The following is a 21,734-nucleotide window of genomic DNA, read 5'->3' on the forward strand; positions in this document are numbered from 1 at the left end:
ACAGTCTACTCTCATTATCTCGAAGTCAGTCAACCAGAGAAATATTTCGAGATACCCCTAGCTCGACTCAAAACAAATATTGGAAGTTTGACAAACCAAGGGACACAACTCTTGCTAAGCTTGGTAAGCCTAAAATAAATCCACATGAAAATGGGTAGGGAATGGATATTCTGGTATAAGATCGATGTTTCTGTATTTAATTTTTAATTATTAGAATTAAATACTTTTATTTTGTCACATAGTTATTTCTTAGTATAGTAACAAGATTTCCTGTGTTTTTAAATCGAATGAAAAATTTCTAATCAATCTTAGGGTGATTTTTAAGTTGACAAATTCAACCAAAGCTTTTCAAATTTTAATATGTTGTTACTGATGACAAAAGGGAGGTCAAGTTCAATATTGACGATTTTCACTTTCACCGTTCAGGAATTATGGTTCTTGAAAGATTGAAAAAAGTGTGTTTCTAGTCGTGTCTGTGTTTTCAAATTTTAATATGTTGTTACTGATGACAAAATGGAGGTCAAGTTCGATATTGACATATTGGGTACATGTCAGTCTTGCATGTTTCATCTGACCTTGACCTCATTTTCATGGTTCATTGGTCAATGTTAAGTTTTTTGGTGTTTTGGTCTGTTTTTCAAGTACTATAAGCAATAGGTCAACTATATTTAGTGTATGGAATGATTGTAAGGTGCACATATCTGTCTGGAAGGTATCATCTGACCTTGACCTCATTTTCATGGTTCATTGGTCAATGTTAAATTTTTTGTGTTTTGGTCTGTTTTTCAAATACTAATAGCAGGTCAGCTATATTTGGTGTATGGAATAATTGTAAGGTGCATATGTCTGTCTGGCAGGTATCATCTGACCTTGATCTCATATTTATGGTTTATTGGTCAATGTTAAGTTTTTGTGTTTTGGTCTGTTGCAAGGTGTATATGTCTGTCTGACACAATTTATCTGACCAGGCCTCATTGTCATAGATTTTTAAAAATGTTAAGTTTCTGTAATGTTTTTAGTAAAACCTTTATCTTTAAGACTTTCAACATAAAATCAATGGTCAGTAAAGCAGGCGAGACATTTCAGCATGTGCGCTCTAGTTCATAATCTAAAACAATGTATCCCTAAATATTTATTATGATGATCAAAGAAAATCTTAGGTAAACACATGTGGGAAAACAATGTCATAAATCAGTACAGTGGGCAATGACCGGAAATTTAATTACAGGTGTATTGTCATATTTACTCAGGAGAGTTGGACACCACATGATATTTTGATAAGATTAGAAGTAAACTCTATTGTGTTACAAATAAAAATAATGATTATTGGTCGTGGGATATAAAAATAAATGTTGCCCCGGTACATTTTTTTATTGGAATAGCCCTCACATTTACATATTGTTCTGTATGTATTATTTACTGCTGGACTTGGAACATTTTTACTCAATTAATTCATCTATTTTGACATTTCAGCATCTTCAGTGTTCAACATTCCTGGATTAAAGTTGCTTCCTGAAATGGACGAACTTTTATTAAAAACGTCGTCTCCTGCAAGACCCCGTCCTAGAATACGGACAACTGTTAGAGTATAGTCTTTAATGGTAGCATTGTTATTTTGTGTGTTAAATTCATAGAAGGAATTTTTACAATAATAGTTCTATATGATTACAGTAGGCCAGGCTAGAAATTCTTTTTTGCAAGACAGGAATGAAATAACTACAGGTTTTTTCAAGAATGCTTTTACAGATTTCCAAAGGCTTGACCCCCTTTACACCGTAGCAAGGAAGAAAATACAGTTTTCATATACAAATTTTAGATGGCCTTTTTTGTTAACGGATAGTGCACCAAATTAGAAGACCCGAATTACTTCGATGAAAAAGATTTGGACATACTTTAGATCTTCAAGTCTGGTATAATCTGTATTGGTTGGTTTTTAACCTATAAGCCAGTGATAGGCATAGGATTTTGGGCTTTAATCGTACATTTTATTTCTGCAGATTTTTGCAGATATTTTTCGTATAGCATTAAGATACTGTAATTAAATTTAAATTTAAAAATACCACTTAAGGATGTACTTAGGTGAAATTAAAAAAATCTAGAATTTAAAATTGATGCTATAAGTCAAAAGCGCATTAGTTAAGGAACAAAATAAGCTAAAAATATTGATAGGTTATGGAGCTCCATTTCGAGATATTTAATTTTTTTAAAATGGCGTAAAAAGGCTGACTCGGACTTTTACCTTTTATTTGCATTGGTATTATTTGGGTCTCAAATCTAAAGAAAAGAAATCTAGAATTTGCTTAAATTTAGGTAAATGACATTTTATGAGCTATTGAAGTCTTATATGAAAAGAAAAATGGGTGTTATGGGGCAAAATATTTTACCATGTATCGATGGAAAAAAACCAAGGAGTACGAACATCTGACACAAATTCCTAAACCTGACCTAAGTACATCCTTAACTGACAAATTTACCTCTAAGTTTATATGGTTGTAATTTTCATTTTGTTTGTATTTGGAAAAAAGTTTGGTGAAAAATTTTGAAAACAAAAAGAAGATATGCTAGATACAATTTTTTGGCAGATATAGACGGGGGCAGGATCTCCTCACAGAACTATCTGCAATAAAATTTGGATGATAAAAAAATATTTCTTTAAGAAATATATGAAGACATTTAAGGAGTTAGACCAAAAATTCTGAATTGTCCACTATTTATTCTGAGAAGGAATGTCTCCAATTTATAGTAAGTAAATAACATATATTGTCAATTTCCTACATTATTTAAAAATCAAATATAGAATGTTCCACCGAACATAAAAATCATATAACATTTTTTGGTCATATTTGTTAAAAATAATTGTTATCATATTGAATATTAGAAATGCAATTTGCCACTGTAACATAAATCAATCCTTACTTTTCCATGTAAATAAAACATAAAAATTGTCAAGAGCTACATACAAGTTGTCACTTAAATTTACATTTGGAAGATCATTTTCTTTTGTATTTTCAATAATAAACACCTTGCAAAACTTTCTGAATCTACAGTACATTTCTTAAAAAGCAATGATTTAAACGTTATTTTCCAGTTTACTGCAGTAAAATTATTAGATTTCTACCCTTATGGATACTTTGGAATAAGTTTGATATGCTTATTGATTCTCTAAAGGTTGGGTAATTCTAACCAGAACAAATTGAAAGTTATTTTTTTTCCAAAAAAAGCCTTTTTATTTTCAAGGAAAGAATCCATCAAAATATCTAAATTTCCACCCTTTACCCCTAGCCGGTCCAATGATGTTATGAAAAAATGTCTCAAGACAGATTTTTTTTCTGTTTTAATTCTAAAAAATATGATGAAAGTGGTTATTCCCTCCCTTTATTTAAAACCTTTATGATTTAAAAGTGCAATAGATGTGTAGGTTGCTAATTGTTATTCTGAATTGATTTCTTTTTGAAATATATATTTTTTTGTTTTTCTGAGGAAATGTAGTGACAAAGTTTTAAAACGTTCATTTTTTTTTCTAGTCAGAAGCAAAAAAATCAGAAAGTGTTATTCTAATGTATGCTCATACTTTTTCATTTCATAAGCAACATTGTAAATTTTAAACTTGTATGAAAACCTTTTTTTTATGAATTAAGTACTTAAAGTTGATTGTATTTAAGTTTGATGAATGAATCCACACAAACCAATGACATTTTCCACACACCAATGACATTTTTCACACAAACCAATGACATTTTCCACACAATAGATTATAACATTATTCACACAAACCAATGACATTTTCCACAAGTTTCTAAATTTAGATTTGTGAAATTTGAATCAAAGTCATTGGTAGTATCATTTTTTTTAATTGAAATATTAAACAGGCCAAAATGACTAAGGGTTATTCCAGAAAAAAGTGTAGGGGTGGGGGGGGGGGGGGGTGTTGGAAGGCACTTTACATTATTTATACATGGGTGATGGGTATCAGAGCAACTTTTCACATGTATAATGCACTATGATTCTCAATTACAATTTTCTGGGTTGCGGGTGCTGAAACAAAATGCCTTACACCCCCCCCCCCCCCCCCCTACATTTTTTTCTGGAATAGCCATATAAGCAATGTCTTTCTCTTTCTTTTAGCATAATTAGGAAGTTTTGCTCACAGAGGTGGTTGTCATAGTAACTATTTTGTACATTTATTTCTATATACAATGTGATATATATGTGTTGTGTTATGGTTAAGTTGACAGATTAAAATCTGTTCATTGTTTGTTCACATGTTTTTTATTTTGTCCTTTCAATATCTTCAAAAGTTACTTCCCTTGCAAGGAGTTTGCATGAGTTGTTTCCCATAGAGGTTGCAGGAGTTGTCTCCCATTGGTGCAGGTACTCATTGTACAATCTCTTTTTTTGTGCTGGTTTCTGGACTTTAGAATTGAAAGGGGAAAGTATATTTTGAGTTGCCTCTGTTTTAGCAAACATAACTGACCCGTCTTTCATTACTTTAGAGAAAGGAGGCAAAGATTGCAAATTGAAGTAACTTTTGATTAAAAAAAATAGATTTTTTTCTGTAAAAGCTTTATTTTGCAAATTCAGTTTAATCCACAAGACAGAGAGTGGTAATACAATCAGGATAATTAAATTCCTATGCAAGATTTGATCTCTTAAATGAAAGATGTTTTTTCAAACTTGTAATAATTAGTTTATTTCATGTAAGAGCTTGCTTAGTAGCTGGTGGTGTGATAGCTAGTTATTTCTTTTTAGTTCATAAAGACCAAGACATAATGACTGAAAGTCACATTTTTTTCGCCTTTTAGGCTTGAAAAAAATGGTTTTCCTCATAAAACTACATTTCACTTCTGGACTGGATCCTGGTGCTTGCATTACGAATGTGACTATTATTCAGAAGAGAGCTCAGGTGTCATATTTAGAAAAAATGATGCCCTTCTAAATCAACTCCTTTTAGGGAAAGTATCTTTAAAATATTGATCTTCATGGAGGCACTATTGATTGACTCTTATAATTCAAACTTGCCCAGACACTTTTGAATTACACTTTCCCAGGCACTATTAAATGAAGCAGGTTTTCTGAAATGTTATAAAATTCATGAAACCCAGTGGCAGATCCAGGGGGAGGTTCCGGGTTTTTTTTTTTGACGATCAATGCATTTGAATGGGGACTTATAGTTGGAACCCCCCCCCCCCCCCCCCTTTATCCTGGGTTGGGAACCCCCCTTTTAAAAATGGCTGGATCCGCCCCTGAATCCTCCTACTAATTTGATTTGAATACCTAAGGTCTAATGTGCAATATTGGTTTTATACATGTATGTATGCTTTCCTTTAAAAAGGAGCATAGTCTTCAATGTTTGATGCTAAATGCTTACTATAAGCAGACACAAATTATATATACTAATTATTCTGTTTTCCATAAACATTATATAACTTTAGATATAAATGTCTATTATGTCAAACAGTCCCATTGAACGGAAGATCTCTTTTATATGTGATAATTGAATTCAATTCCGAGCGTATGCACTGAAAATTGAACTCTTTGAATTTATGAATAACGTTTATTTTCTTTAAAAATATGAATACTTTTTTGTGAGTATTTGATCAATTTTTGTTTTTTTTAATCCTGAATTCTTATCTGAAGAATTATTTTTAAAAACTTGTAGATGCATTTATTTAATTTTTATTTTTATTTCATGTTGTTCCAAATGAGCAAGAAAAAGGAGTTTTTGATCTTTATTTGTTTTTGCTGCATTTGCTCTGTGGTTCATTGTTGTTATTTTGCTAGTATCTACAACTGTAACATAGTAACAATTTATTAGCTTTAAAAAATAGGTATGAAAATTAAAAAAAATATACACATTTTTTCGGCTATCAAGTTTAGGAAACAAAAAATGCATTTAATGGAATTAACTTCAATTGTTTTACAGTCCCTGTGAAATGTGCAAAAATCTATGTCTTTGTGTCTTTAATTGATTTTCTTATATTAAAACATGTTTGAGGGTCTGGATGGGATTTAAAGAATAGAGAATAGTAAGCAAAAAGTAAAATAAAGAAAGAAGAAATGAAGAAAAGAGAATAAAGGGATACTAAAATATAAAGAATTGAGAATAACGGGCCACAAATATAAAGACTAGAGGAAAATGGGCTAAAAAATTAAAGAATAGAGAAATGAAGAATCCCCATCCACACCCTCATGTGTTGCTCATTAAAAAATTGGAAAGATATACCATAAAAGTATTATAAAAAGACTTATATGTATATTAATGTTGTACTTGTTAATTGATAAATGTACTAAGCTTAAGTTAATCTTATATTTTATTTGTTGTTGTAAGTTTTTTCTTTATTAGAACTTTATTTTTCTCATTGTCAATGTTATTATTTTTATTAGATTGAAGCTGTTATTTTAGGGAATAGACTCCGAGGGTTATTCTTTGAGAAAAAAATAATGTGCCAATCAAAAGATATTTTTATATTCAGTTATTAATTCAAAATATTGTGTAGAATACAGGTCTTGTTTTACATTTTCACTATTTCTGGAGGGAAAAAATCTAGGCTTTTATCTGTGATTGATGAAAACAATATATTTTCAATAGTCTCATTTTTTTCTTACTGTTTCTAACATTAGTACAGTCAGTCAGGGATACTACTTGTACAAATAATCTTTATTTACTTGAAGAAGTAAATAAATTATACTTATATAAGTTAATTATAATATTTGAATAATCTCCCCTTAATTTTCTAAAAAAATTTACTTGTATAAGTAAATTTTTTTTCCAATCCCACAAAAATTCTCAAGTTTTGAGATGTAAAATGATGCCATTAACAATTTTTCTCAGGTTAGCTCATAATTTTTGATAAGAGTTCAATGTTTCATCTCATTGATTCAACAAAGAAACTGATTGCGCAAAGACCTTAAGTATTTGTGCAAGGCCTTCAAAAATTGCTCCTTGGGGGCTTATAAATGAGCAGTGTTCTGAAGATAACAGACAAATGAGATTTTCATTGTCCATGAAATTACATTTAAATGATTAGTAAAGACATCTACAAAGGACAGACAATTCAAAATTCTGTTAGAGCAAAGGCAAAGAAGTTCTAAGAATTCAAGAAAAGAAGATAAAATGACTTTTTTACTTGTATAAGTAAAAAAATCTAAATGTCTAAGGGACGTAACTAGGCCAAAAAATAATTTACGTATACAAGTAAATAAAATACACTTGTATAAGTATCCTACAAATTAACTTATATAAGTATATTTTATTTACGTCTTCAAGTAAATAAAAATAACTTGTACAAGTAGTACCCCTGACTGACAGTTAAATTAAAAGAAATTTTTGATCATTTAAAGATACAAATACAGGCAATAAATTTGAAGACTTAGTAATGTTGGTGGTATTTGCCAAGCTGAAAAAAATACAAGATACTTTGTTTACGCTTCCTTACAATGATCTGAAAATGCTTTGTTCTACTTTCTGTTCTGGTAAATATGAAAATAAGGAGATATGGTATGATAGCCCATAAGACAACTATCCACCAAAGTTCAAATAAAGTGGATGGATGTAAGCAATTATAGGCAACAATACGGCCTTCAACAATCAGAAAAACCCATACCCTATAGTCGGCTATAAAAGGCCCCTACATGAAAAATATGAAACAATTCAATTGAGAAAAATAACATCATAACTTTTAACAAAACAATTTATGAAATACAAATATGACTTGGGATAGGCAAATAAAGCATGTGGCGGGGTTAAACATGTTTATGAGCGCTCAACCCTCCCCCTAAATACATGAATTACATTAGCAAATGAAATTCCTGTCTACAAATTTTTAAAGCTATGTTTCATTACAAAACATCAGAGGATCCTGAAAGGTCTTTGAAACAGAAATTAAAATGGAGCTTGTCAGATACTTGTAAACAGAATGTGATCACAGGATCTGTATTTTTAAATAGATTAACAATTTGTGATCTGATTAGCATTTGTTATGTTGGCAGCGTCCTCAAGTTGATGAACCGATCATAACTTTTATCTTATTATATATATATTATTTTTTGTAAACAAACTTGATTATTGCGAAAGGTTAATATAATCAATTAATTATTTAAAAGACAAAAATCTATATTAAACTGTGTTATTTCTGATATTGAAATCAATCAGTATATGGCACTGTATTTCAATTGATTAATCAATTAATTATTTAACAGACAAAATCTGTATTAAACTGTATTATTTCTGGTATTGGTATCAATCAGTGTATGGCACTGTATTTCAATTGATTCCTCTCTTATTTGGAGCACCATCATATGTATACAATAAGGTAATTGAAATGGACATCATTGTGAGATTCTAATTATTAAAGATTAATAGCACATGCATTTAAAAGACACCAAATTCATCCTAACATGCGATCTATGTAAGCTATTGTTTAATGTAGATCTTATTAAAAGCATCATGTATTAAGTGCTGTGTGTAATTTTTTAATCATTTATACAAAAATAAATTTGCTTTGTGTATTTATTTGTATGTTATTCTTAATCTTACCGTCAGATCGTATTCTATAATTGCTAATAGAAATATATTTTTAGTGTACTCACTCTTTTTGACTGTCATACAAGTGAGAGGTTTAGCTAGCTATAAAACCAGGTTCAATCCACCATTTTCTACATAAGAAAATGCCTGTACCAAGTCAGGAATATGACAGTTGCTATCCATTCGTTTGATGTGTTTTACCTTTTGATTTTGCCATTTGATAAGGGACTTTCCTTTTATAAATTTTCCTGGGAGTTCAGTATTTTTGTGATTTTACTTTTTAGATTAAGGAATATATCTCCAGCATGTAAACATCTGATTCCTTGATCAGATTTGTCTATACTTTAGGTTCTTTTTGGTATGGCCAGCTCTCTCAAGTTTCTATTTGGTTTTTATACGACCGCAAAAAAAATTTTGTGGTCGTATATTGGTATGACGTTGGCGTCGTCGTCGTCGTCGGCGTCGTCGTCCGGCGTCGTCCAAAGACACATTGGTTTTCGCACTCTAACTTTAGTTTAAGTGAATGGATCTCTATGAAATTTTACCATAAGGTTCAATACCACAAAAGGAAGGTTGGGATTGATTTTGGGGGTTATGGTACAGTAAAGGAATTAGGGGCCAAAAGGGGCCAAAAATAAGCATTTTTGTAACTTCCAGACATAACTTGTGTGTTAGTGTATGGATCTTTCTGAAATTGTACTACAAGGTTCCATATCACAAAGGGAAAGCTGGAATTGAGTTTGGGGGTAATTGCCCAAAACGTTTAGGAATAAGGGGCCAAAAATAAGCATTTTTCTAGTTTCCAGACAATAACTTGTGTTAAAGTGTATGGATCTCTCTGAAATTGTACCACAAGGTTCGATATCACACAGGGAATGCTGGGATTGATTTTGGGGGTAATTGCCTCAAAATATTAGGAATTAGGGGCCAAAAATGGGGCAAAAAACAAGCATTTTTCTAGTTTCATGATAATAACTTGTGTGTAAGTGTATGGATCTTTCTGAAATTGTACTACAAGGTTCCATATCACAAAGGGAAAGCTGGAATTGAGTTTGGGGGTAATTGCCCTAAACGTTTAGGAATTTGGGGCCAAAAAGGGGCCAAAAAACACATTTTTTTTAGTTTCCAGTCAATAACTTGTGTTCAAGTGTATGGATCTCTCTGAAATTGTACTGCAAGGTACCATACCACAAAGGGAAGGCTGGGATTGAGTTTGGGGTGATGAATCATAAGGGGGTTCAAAAAATTTGGGGGGGGATTTTTTTTTTTCCTTTTTTTTTTCTTTTAAAATTTTCCATTTTAAGTTGGTTATTTCTGATTTATATTTAAAAGCAAATAATAATGATATGGTAGGAGATACACACCAAACAGGATGTGTAAATTTTTGTATAATAAGTATTGTGCAATAGCAAGAAATTTTCAATTGCACAGTATTGCACAATAGCAAGAAATCTTCAATTGCACAGTATTGCGCAATAGCAAGAAATCTTCAATTGCACAGTATTGCGCAATAGCAAGAAATATCCAATAGCACAATATTGCGCAATAGCAAGAAATTGTCAATTGTACAGTATTGCGCAATAGCAGGAAATATTCAATTGCACAATATTGTGCAAAAGAAGATACTTCGTATAAATTGCTTATTTCTTGACCAATTTCAATGGGGTTTTATTCTTGAATTCTTGGGGTTCTTTAATATGCTGAATCTAACCGTGTATTAAGTTTTTGGATTTTGGGCGCCGTTTTTAAATTGGTCCACATTGAGGTCCAAAGGGTCCAAAATTAAACTTTGTTTGATTTCATCAAAAATTAAATTATTGGGGTTCTTTGATATGCCGAATCTAACAGTGTATTTAGATTCTTAATTTTTGGTTCCGTTTTCAAATTGGTCTACATTAAGGTCCAAAGGGTCCAAAATTAAACTTAGTTTGATTTTAACAAAAATTGAATTCTTGGGGTTCTTTGATATGCTGAATCTAAACATGTATTTAGATTTTTGATAATGGGCCCAGTTTTCAAGTTGGTCCAAATCGGGGTCCAAAATTAAACTTTGTTTGATTTCAACAAAAATTGAATATATGGGGTTCTTTGATATGCTGAATCTAACCATGTATTTAGATTTTTGATTTTTGGGCCCCGTTATCAACTTTGTCCACATTGAGGTCAAAAGGGTCCAATATTAAACTTTGTTTGATTTCATCAAAAATTGAATTCTTGGGGTTCTTTGATATGCTGAATCTAACCATGTATTTAGATTTTGGATATTGGACCATAATAGGTGAATGTCCAATTTAAAATTTTTAAGTTCTTAGACCACATTCATTCTGTGTCAGAAACCTATGCTGTGTCAAATATTTAATCACAATCCAAATGCAAAGCTGTATCAAGCTTGAATGTTGTGTCCATACTTGCCCCAACTGTTCAGGGTTCGACCTCTGCGGTCGTATCAAGCTGCGCCCTGGGAGCATTTTATTGATGTTCAATTACTTTGGCCTCGAGCCTCACTGAAGAGACATTAATTGTTGAAATGCGTATCTGGTGCAGTATACATGTAGTTGGTACTGTTAGTTAAATTCAAACTTAGAGCTATAGCTATTAATGGTGTTGGCTTCTCTAAATGGATGAAAATCTTAAACTTGCAAGTTAATTTTCAAAATAATTATGAAACATAAAAAATCAAGGGATTGAAAAAAACAATTGTAAATTTCAAGACAAAACACCCTCTATTTCACTTAAAAACATTCACTAAAGTATTGGTAACTATTTCGTTAATTTGACCTAAGAATGGATAAACAGTCCCATAATGTAAGTGTCTTCTTTTAAAAACCTAGCAAAGCTATCAGGCTTTTAAATAGATATGTCAGACACGTCTTTTAACTATAAAAACTAATCATTGGCGCTTGAATCAAAACAGTTGCAAAGCAATATCTAATAAAAAATTGAAGAGCATTAATAAACGCAAATTCCTGAAATTTGTGCCAAATATGGATAAAGCAATCTATACCTTTTGGTAATAAATAAATAATTGCGCTTTACAAATGTACTGTTAAATGTGAAATGTTTGAATAAAGTAGATGGTGTAAAAGACAGTCGAAAGATAGCAAAGAGACATTCAAACTCATTAGACAAACACAACTTGACATTGCCATGACAAAAAACAAAAAACGATCAAAAGACAAACAAGCGTATACAAAACACAATAAGGAAAACCAAAGACTGAGCAACACGAACCCCATCAAAACGAAGGGCTGATCTTGTGTGCTCTAGTAGGGTTAGCAGATACTGCTCCACACGTGGCACCCGTCATGTTTCAGTAAGTTCAAACCGGGTGATAAGTCTAATTCGATAGGTCATGAAATATATCTTTACAGCAACCAAACAATTAAAAAGACATCAAGAAGTAAACAGATGTCCAGAATTAAATCAACCCGAACTAGAAAAAAGATATATAAACTCAACCGAGACCAACAAAGATATGCAATAGAATTTATTTGATTAATTGACTGATTGGTTTTTAATGCCACTTTCAGCACTATTGTGCTATTTCGTGGCGGTCAGTTTTGATTGGTGTAAGAAGCCGGAATGGCCGGAGAACCACCGACCTTCGGGAGAAAAACTTACAATCCTTATCAATTAAGATTTGAGTCCAACGCACCTGCCACATGCGGCAATCAAATTTTAATGAATGTGTAGAAGTTTTTAATATACCAAAGCTATAATAAAGGGATACACTGGTTCATCATTCCTGTAGAATTTAAGCTGATCTTTAACTGGATTTTCCGACAGAAAAATCTGGTTACTAACAATAATTTGGAAGTTAGAAGGCAGGCGGCGAACTGTTCCCTTGCAATTTCTTCAAAACTGTATAACTAATCCTTTTAAAATTTTATACGTTAAGTCTTCATATGAAATATAGTTTTTAAGGCCGTACTTTGACCTATAATTGTTTACTTTTTACACATTGTGACTTGAATGGAGAGTTGTCTCATTGGCACTCATACCGCATCTTCTTATTTCTATGTATTCTACCCCAGTGAACTTGAGATAAAGAATACAACAGATACAGTTAAGTCTGCCTCATATCTTAATTTACATCTAGAAATTGACAATGACGGTCGGTTTACGACAACACAGATGATTTCAGCTTCCCTATTGTGAACTTTCCATTTCTATGTAGCAACATTCCAGCAGCTCCTGCATACGAAGTATATATCTCCCAGTTGATGAGATATGCCAGGGCTTGTATTTCCTATCATGATTTCCTTGATAGAGGGTTGCTACTCGCAAGGAAGCTATTAAACCAAGAGTTCCAAGCGGTGAATTTGAAATTGTTCCTTCGTAAATTTTACGGACGCCATCACGAGTTGGTTGACCGTTATGGAATATCCGTTTAACAGATGCCCAATTGTCGTAACTACAATCCCGTCCCCTTTCCCCCGAATGTGACCTACCGAATAAGACTTATAACCGGTTTTATACTAACATGAGCAACACGACGTGCGCCACATATAGAGCAGGATCCAGAACACCTGAGATCATCCCCCAGTTTTTGATGGGGTTCGTGTTGCTCAGTCTTTGGTTTTCTATGTTGTGTATTGTTGTTGTTTGTCTGTTTGTCTTTTTCTTTTTTGGCCATGGCGTTGTCAGTTTATTTTCGACTTATAATTTGATTGAATGTCCCTTTGGTATTTTTCGCCTCTCTTTTGTAGTTCGATATTGACAACTTTGATTTAGGAAATATTAAGAAGCTTTGGTTTCAACTTCATCAGGCCAAAAATATTTAGCTAACTGTTAATAAATTGTATGCATCCGAATCGATTTTGTGGATATACCATCCATCTAAGGTCAACTTTGCCTGGTGAAGTTGAAACTTAGTTTCTTAATATTTTAGAAATTTTTAAACGGATAAAGGTTAACATGTTTAAGAAAGGTTTGTTATGATACCCTCGGAGACTGATAGACCACCAGCAGCGGTATCGACCTAGTGCTGTAATAAATGAAAACAACGCTTAAAAATGTCATGCGTCCGAGGCGTTTAAAATCGAATATTTGAAATCCAAGGATGTATTAGAACCGAAAGAGCTGTATGACCAAAAAGGACCTACAAATAATAGCCAAAACCATATACGTTCATTATTGCCTCAGGGATTTTAAATCATAGGTTCATAACATATAATATATATATCATGTTAATACCGTGGCGACCCAGTGCTAGAAAATAAATAAATAAACAACTCCCTGGGGCACAGTTGACCTTTCATAGATTTGGCTATTAATTTAAGGACACATTTCTCATGTCGGGACCTTTTATAGCTGACCATACGGTATTGGTTTTCTCATTGTTGAAGGCCATACAGGTACCTATGTAATTGTTTATAGCAATGTCATTTTAATTTTAGTGGATAACTGTTTCAATGACAATCATTCCACATCTCCGTAGTTTTATATATACTAAGAATGTTACTATGTTCTCATTATTGCTCCGTAAGGATGATACAATGTTTAGAGGAGACAATGACGTTTTGTTCAATGTTACGTGGATAGTCGTGTCCACCAATCAAATATTTATTTCATAACTATCATTATCATGCAGTGGAATAACATGCTGTATTTCCATACATGCACTACAAAATTAACATAAATTTATTTTATTTTGTTAAATTGTTAAATGTTTATAATGATGCATTAGAGCTTTACAAAGTACGATTTCACCACAAAAAGATCGACCAAACAATTGACTTTGTATAACAACATAACAACTAAATTCATATTTTTCAATTGATGAATCTGTTTCTTTATACAGCGTCATTATTATTATTTTGTTCAGGTTGAACATGGAGAATTAATTGTATGCAGACACTCATCCTGCCAAGGTTAGATCAATCAGGACGGCAAAATAAGTTACAGCAAATATAGGTGAATTTGAACAAGGAAACAACATGTTTGTTTGCTAGACAAGCCCTTTATCATAAAAACAATTTAGTCTCTGTTTTACCCGTTAAAGGGGATCAGTTGTTAGTACTATTCAATTTAATCTTTGTTTATACCCGTTAAAGGAGAACAGTTGTTATTACTATTCAATTTAATCTTTGTTTATACCCGTTAAAGGGGAACAGTTGTTATGACTATTTAATTTAATTTCTGTTTATATCCGTTAAAGTGGAACAGTTGTTATGACTATTTAATCTAATCTCAGTTTATATCCGTTAAAGGGAAACCGTCGTTATTACTATTCAATTTAATCTCTGCCTATATCCGTGAAAGGGGAACAGTTGTTATTACTATTCAATTTAATCCCTGTATTTACCCGTCATTTGATAGAGGATTGCTGCTCACAAGGAAGCTATTAAACCAAGAGTTCCAAATGGTGAAGTTGAAGTCATCCCTTCGTAAATTTTACGGACGCCATCACGAGTTGGTTGACCGTTATGGAATAACCGTTTCACAGATGATATCGGATATGTTCCTTATGTTGTAACTACAATACCCTTCCCTTTTCACGAATGTGACTTACCGAATTAGACTATTTACCGGATTTGTAATAACATAAGCAACTCGACGGGTGCCACATGTGGAGCAGGATCTGCTTACCCTTCCGGAGCACCTGAGATCACCCCCAGTTTTTGGTGGGGTTCGTGTTGCTTAGTCTTTAGTTTTCTATGTTGTGCCATCTGTACTATTATTTGTCTGTTTGTCTTTTTATTTTTGGCCATGACGTTGTCAGTTTGTTTTCGATCTATGAGTTTGACTGTCCCTCTGGTATCTTTCGTCCCTCTTTTAAAGGGGAACAGTTGTTATTACTTTTCAATTTAATTTCTGTTCATACCTGTTAAAGTGGAACAGTTGTTTATATTAATATTCAATTAAAGCATTTTTCGGTTATAATGAGTGAATAAAAAAAAGGCAAAAAAAAAAAAGGCAAAAAAAAAAAAAGGCAAAAAAAAAAAAAAAACCAAGTTGAAAGTCATTAAGGACCACATTTTTTAACAGTGTTGCCAAATATATATAAGGTAATCTGCTCTTTGGATAGAAAATCCTTAGAATTTTGAATAATTCAAAGTTTTGTAAACAGTAAATTTTAATTATGACTATATCAATGATAATTCATGTCAACACAGAAGCGTTAAGTTCATGTTTTTGTCATAATTAGATGCAGTGGGACATGATCTAGTATAAAAACATGCAATGTTAATATTAGTATTTTTATTAAGAATTTAATTACGAAGATAATTCTCGTCTTTTAAATAGCTTTGGATTAACATGATAAAGCTATTGCGTTTGTAAATGCAAACCTGACCCAAATGCGTGGTTTGTGTTGATAAAACGCATATCTGGCGTACTAAGATAAAAGAAGATATGAAACACCATTATACGAATCTTTGGTGATCAATGCCTTTTAATTTCGCAACTGAATTGCTCCTCTTAATATTTAGATTCGAGTGTCTCGGTAGAGTATTGTATAGATGTTTCGTGAGTCGAGCTTGCTAAATTATAATTTTGATATATTTAATGAGTTTTGAGCACCTATTACATTAATAGCGAAATTATGTCCTCGAGGGTATCACCAGCCCAGTAATTAGCTTACATGTGTTGAATTCAAAATGATTGATGCGGTCTTTTCGTCACATTTATTACCCAAAACGTAACGGTTTTTCTAATCTAGGCAGGTATGGTTTTAGCGAGATTTGACACAAGTTTGGAGTTTTTGTTTTTGTTTTCAGTGTTCTTTAAGTTCTTAAATAAGTTGGTTTTCCGATTGTCGCTGAGTTTGATGAAACGTATTGCGTACCCAATTATGAGGATAGGAATGTTCTTTACCGTCAGGCGTCAAACGGTCATTTTCGGCTACCGTCAGCGTCAAATTGGTTAAAATTATATCGTGATTCGTCAGAGGTCTCAAATAATTATCCGTTACCGTTATTTTATGGAAAAAATTACCGTGATTCGTCAAAATAAGCACAAATTTTTATCGTCATAAAGAAAATGTACATTTTATCGTCAAGCCAAAAAAATTACTGTTAATGTCATTTGGCAACAAATTCTACCGTTAGTCGTCATGAAGGTACCCCCATTACTACCCTCAATTATAGGCTTGTTATCTTGATTTATAATTGTTTGGTTTACGCCTAGAGACAAATGCTTGGTAACTTTAGTGAGTTTGTACATACACTAGTTTGATGTCACCGAGGGGTATCACCAGCTCAAAAGAATAATTCCGGAAGCCCGGATCTGAATTTTGGTGATGGAACCAAGGGTCACTGGTTAGTCTTCTGTACACGAAACGCATGGCATACACAATTTGTAGCCTAGAATTGATGATGAGTTTATTTGCTTTACGTCCAGAGGCAAATGCTTAGTAACTTTAGTGAGTTTGTACATACACTACTTTTGATGTCACCGAGGGGTATCACCAGCTCAAAAGGATAGTTCCGAAAGCCCGAATCTGTCACGAGGGTCACTGGTTAGTCTTCTGTAGACGAAACTCATGGCGTATACAATGTTTAGCCTGGTATTTATGATTAGTTTATTTGGAAGACAAAAGACCATTACAATGTTTTCTATTTATATCACAAACAAGCATTATCTTCAAACAACAGGAATTAAATACCGCTTATTGTTGAATATTCATTGAGCTGCATTGCCACAAATCAGTTTTACTCCCCGACGACGGAGATAACCTGCTTCAAATTATAATTTTAGAATAACATTCACGATCCGAAAATGAGTTTCTGAAAAGGGCTATATTTATCAGTCGTGTATATAGATGAAACATTAATGCGTTTGTTCACAAATATACTGTTTATAGAATGTTAACACACATTGATAAACGTTAGTTTTGTGATCCCATGCAAAGAACGCCTTGGCCAAGTTTGGCAGAACTTTAAGTAATTTTCCGTTTCCAGTGCTCCTCGATTTCGTAATTGTGTCGAGTGCCACTGATGAGAGTTATGTAAACGAAACGCTCGTCTAGCATAAATTAATTTTTTGATGAGTTTTCAAATTCACTATACCCAATTTCATATGCGTACTAAATAGTCCCACCGTATCATGTCATAGTTTCTTTTTCTTTTCTGCTAAAGATGGATAAGTTTTACAGTTATGATTAAGTATGTTTTATTTTGAGTAATCGTCTTAAAAAATGAAAACAAATGATGTACATAAGCCATGCATTAACTTTCAAATCTATTTTGATTCGACTTCCTTATGTCCTAAAATGCATTATTTTACAAAAGTATGCGAAATTTGCAATATCTAAACACAAGAGTTGACATGCAAAATTGTTTGGTCTGCATTTTCTTATTTATGACGTATCATTAAGAACAATGATTACTAACTTCAATTTAATTTAGTTCAGACTTAGCTTGAGTAGCAAAAAAGCTGGACAAGTGAAGGCTCTATGTCGAGCGGTTTGATACCGTTATCAGTATTAACCCCAATAATTCAGTCAACGAGTATAGGCCAGTGCGATTAGGAGAGATTGAATACTTGGATGAACTAAAATATTTAGGTTACATAAGTATCTGTTTAAACTTTATTTCAAACATAATGATATATCAAACTTCTGCTTATCAGTAAATTAGTATGAAAATCAATAAGAAATCGTAAAAATGTCGCCATTGGCTAAGCTTTTTCCATTCAATTTTCACTGGAAAACATAATTTTAAAAAGAATTAAATCGCATCGACGGTCTCTTGTCTCATGTAGCTTCTATTGAAAAGACCTTGGATTCAACTAATAGCTGGACAAAACCAAAGACTTTAAAACTGAATTATGTTACTTCACCTTCTGAATATCGATTGTCAAGAGTGCACAGCGAGAACTTGTAGACTCGGGATCAGAATTCTATGTCTGGTAGGGTGACATGTTTTTCAGTGGACTATTACCTCGTGAATTAGCACATTAAAAATCAGCGCGTTTCTTTCTAGAACTACATAGTAAATAGGGTAAATTAATATTAGATGGTCTTAAATATTTGTGTTATATATTTACCACAGTGACTGCACTTTCAGCAGCCATTCGTTAAATAATCAATGTGATTACAATGTAACAAAACGAAACACGAAATGTGTGTTGTACGTTCATTTTTAATATTGATTGAGATTTAAAACATTATACAATGATAATTGTTTAACACGACGGGTGTGACATCTGGTACAGGAACTGCTTACCCTTCCGGAGTACATGAGTTCACCCCCCTTTTTTTGTAGGGTTCTTCTTGCTCGATATGTAGTTTTCTATGTAGTGATTGTTATTGTTGCGAGAGTCCTTTCATTGTTTATTTTTTTGCCACGATTTTGTCTGCATTTATTTGTTCATGATTGCGAATCCCCCCTTTTTTCTTCCCTGTTTTGTTTTTAAAATCAGTGTTATTCTCAAATGATTTATAGACAATTACATTTAATCAACAGCTTCTACACAAGCTGTTGATAGTATCCATACAATTCCACAAATAATGACAAAGTAAAATATTAATCCGTTATATTCTGCAATATTTTGAAATTTTAGATAAATGCAAAAGTTTTAAAGTTTATACATTTACTAAATTTATAGAACTTAACCCAAAAACACTTCGTTAAAAGAGATTGCATGTTTTACAACGAGTGACATAAGCCTTAGGCAGATCATATCCATCATGACCCAAGTACAGGACTATAAACGTGAGACATACACAAGGTATGTGTACGGTGTATGTGAGGGAATAGTTTAGTTTCAGGAGTATTTTATGTTTTTGAATAAATTTCTTTTCAGATGAATGATGAAGACTACTAAAAAAGTCAAGACAACACAGTGCCATATGGGATTGGAAATATCAGTATTGTTTCATCTTATCCTTAACGAATAAAGTGGCACCTTTAAAATACGATCCACTGTATTTTGTAATGATGTGCAGAGGTCAGTTCATAACAATGATCAGCCATCATTTACTGTCTTTTTTGACGTCACAAGCGATAACAGCGTATTGAACATATCACGTGATTTTGTTAGAACGATGTTGTTCAAATGCGTATAAAAAGAAATGAAAAGTAATAAAATCTTCTTTCAAATAATGTAACATGGTGTATTGAAAGTAATTTAAGATTTAAGGACCCATTCCTGACATTAAATAGTAAGTTGACTTTTCTATGTTAAAACTATTTTTGGACTAGTAAAACAAATGTATTTAATTCAGGTAATACATAGAAAGCTGATCGATTTCATATCTTTCGATGGCTTGAAATTGATAAATATAAGATAAAAGACAATACTCTTTTACAAAAAAAAAATTCATTTTGTATTATTCAACGATTATGTATTTTTTATTATTATCATACGGCCCTCAATTTTGAATATGTAGAATGAAAAGGTTGAATGATTGAAGACATAACTTTAAAAAAATAGAGAAATGGAGAAAAATAAAGATTGAAGACTAATATTTAGAAATACTTTGTTTAGAATATTTAAAAACTATACGGAGTTCTTGGTTGACAAATAGGGAGCTAAAGTTCGTTAATATTCAATAATATATAACTCCTTTATTTATGATTTAAAAATTTTTGTTATCCTTGTGCTGTCTGGAACAAAGTTAATGATTATATTAACGCTTAGGAAAGTTTTGTGGTCAAACGATGTGTCTTGGTCAAACCTTCATTACTTACATTTTTCCCTACTTAAACAATTGTTATGAAAGTGTATTGCCTTGTATTGGTATTTGTTGTTGATTTTTATTTCTATTGGTATTAATTCATTTGTTGTACTGTGGATTCATTTGTTGTACTGTGGATTCATTTATTTTCGTTGGGACCAATTTTCGTTGATTAAGGAAAACTTAAATGTTCGTGGATATTTAATTTCGTTGTTTTGCCGAAGTCTGCATACAAGCCTAAAGAAAATATGTCATTCGTTGAATATTTAATTACGTGGTTCGTCTGTACACACGAAATCCACGAAAATTGGTATCCAACGAATAATAATGAATCCACAGTTTTTGTCTTTGAAGATGTAAATTATACTATTGAGTTTGGTGGGTCCGAATTGTTTTTCTCTGAATTTACAATCACCAGAAACACCCAAACCTATTAAGGTGGTACCTAACACTACAGGGAGATAACTCTGTAAAAATCAGCTAAACGTTTTAATCACGTTGTATTGTTGTAGGAAATATTAAGCTTCTCAATGATCAAAATTAGTGTTTGTCAAACTGCTATATAACCAATGAATTCTGATTAAGTGGTTGGTTCAAATTTTTTGAAATTTTTATATTTTTGTCAAAGGGTCAAAGTAAACATTTTGTCAAAATTTTATGAAAATTAAACGAGCCAAATTAATATTAGTCAAGGTGTTGGGTGCCACCTTAACTGAAAGGCAAAGATTATATACTCCCTCATACGTGAAGATCTATCTGCCTAAAACGGACACAAAAAGCATAACTACATGAATCTATGGTCATCTTTGTCCGAGTAGGTTTAAACCTTAGATTCTTGATAATTTAAAAAATCAACGGATAATTTAGAAATGTATGTTATAAATACATGTATTAATATACCGAATCACTGATTACTGAGCTTATCATATACTCTAGGTGTTGGAGTCCACTGTATCGTTCGCTACCCAGTGCTAGAAAATAAGAATAATCAACTCCCTGAAGCAAAGATAACCTTAGATGGATTTGGCTTTTATTTGTGGGACCTTTTTGATCATATAACTCTTCATCTATTTAAGTACGTAAACATAAGTGGCCTTCCAATATTAAGCATTGAGCCTTCCTGATAGCGCTGAACACAAACAAGCGCTTCGGACGCATACAATTAATAATGTGTTATTTAATTTCATATAAAAGTCATTTCTTTCAACATGTCAATAATTGAACATACAATTGTAAATGACATTCATAATCATTATGATTTATTTCAACCTGTCGTGAACACAAGCATTAAGGTGGTACCCAACACCTTGACTAATATTAATTTGGCTCGTTTAATTTTCATAAAATTTTGACAAAATGTTTACTTTGACCCTTTGACAAAAGTATAAAAATTTCAAAAAATTTCAACCAACCACTTTATCAGAAAAATTTCATTGGTTATATAGCAGTTTGACAAACACTAATTTTGATCATTGAGAAGCTTAATATTTCCTTAACAATACAACGTGATTAAAACGTCTAGTTGATTTTTACAGAGTTATCTCCCTGTAGTGTTAGGTACCACCTTAAACAGATGTTTAAATACTA

General features: G+C 32.2%; 2 protein-coding genes across 4 annotated transcripts in view; both read left to right on the forward strand.

Annotated features, from left to right (window-relative positions):
- The window catches only part of LOC127718466 (cyclin-dependent kinase 14-like), a 75,102-nt gene extending 70,786 nt beyond the window's left edge, over window positions 1–4,316 (forward strand). For both annotated transcript variants that reach the window (XM_052224511.1, XM_052224510.1), the window contains one exon: window positions 1,474–4,316. In XM_052224511.1, coding sequence (XP_052080471.1) covers window positions 1,474–1,503 — 30 coding nt within the window. In that variant the 3' untranslated portion in view covers window positions 1,504–4,316. The remainder of the gene's footprint in view (window positions 1–1,473) is intronic.
- Window positions 4,317–19,577: 15,261 nt separating this feature from the next.
- Window positions 19,578–21,734, forward strand: part of LOC127718473 (sodium-driven chloride bicarbonate exchanger-like) — a 67,200-nt gene continuing 65,043 nt past the window's right edge. For both annotated transcript variants that reach the window (XM_052224518.1, XM_052224519.1), the window contains exon 1: window positions 19,578–19,631. The gene's annotated coding sequence lies outside the window, so the exon portion shown is untranslated. The remainder of the gene's footprint in view (window positions 19,632–21,734) is intronic.

Source organism: Mytilus californianus, unplaced genomic scaffold (genome assembly GCF_021869535.1).
Source record: "Mytilus californianus isolate M0D057914Y unplaced genomic scaffold, xbMytCali1.0.p SCAF_10, whole genome shotgun sequence".
NCBI classification, from domain to species: Eukaryota; Metazoa; Mollusca; class Bivalvia; order Mytilida; family Mytilidae; genus Mytilus; species Mytilus californianus.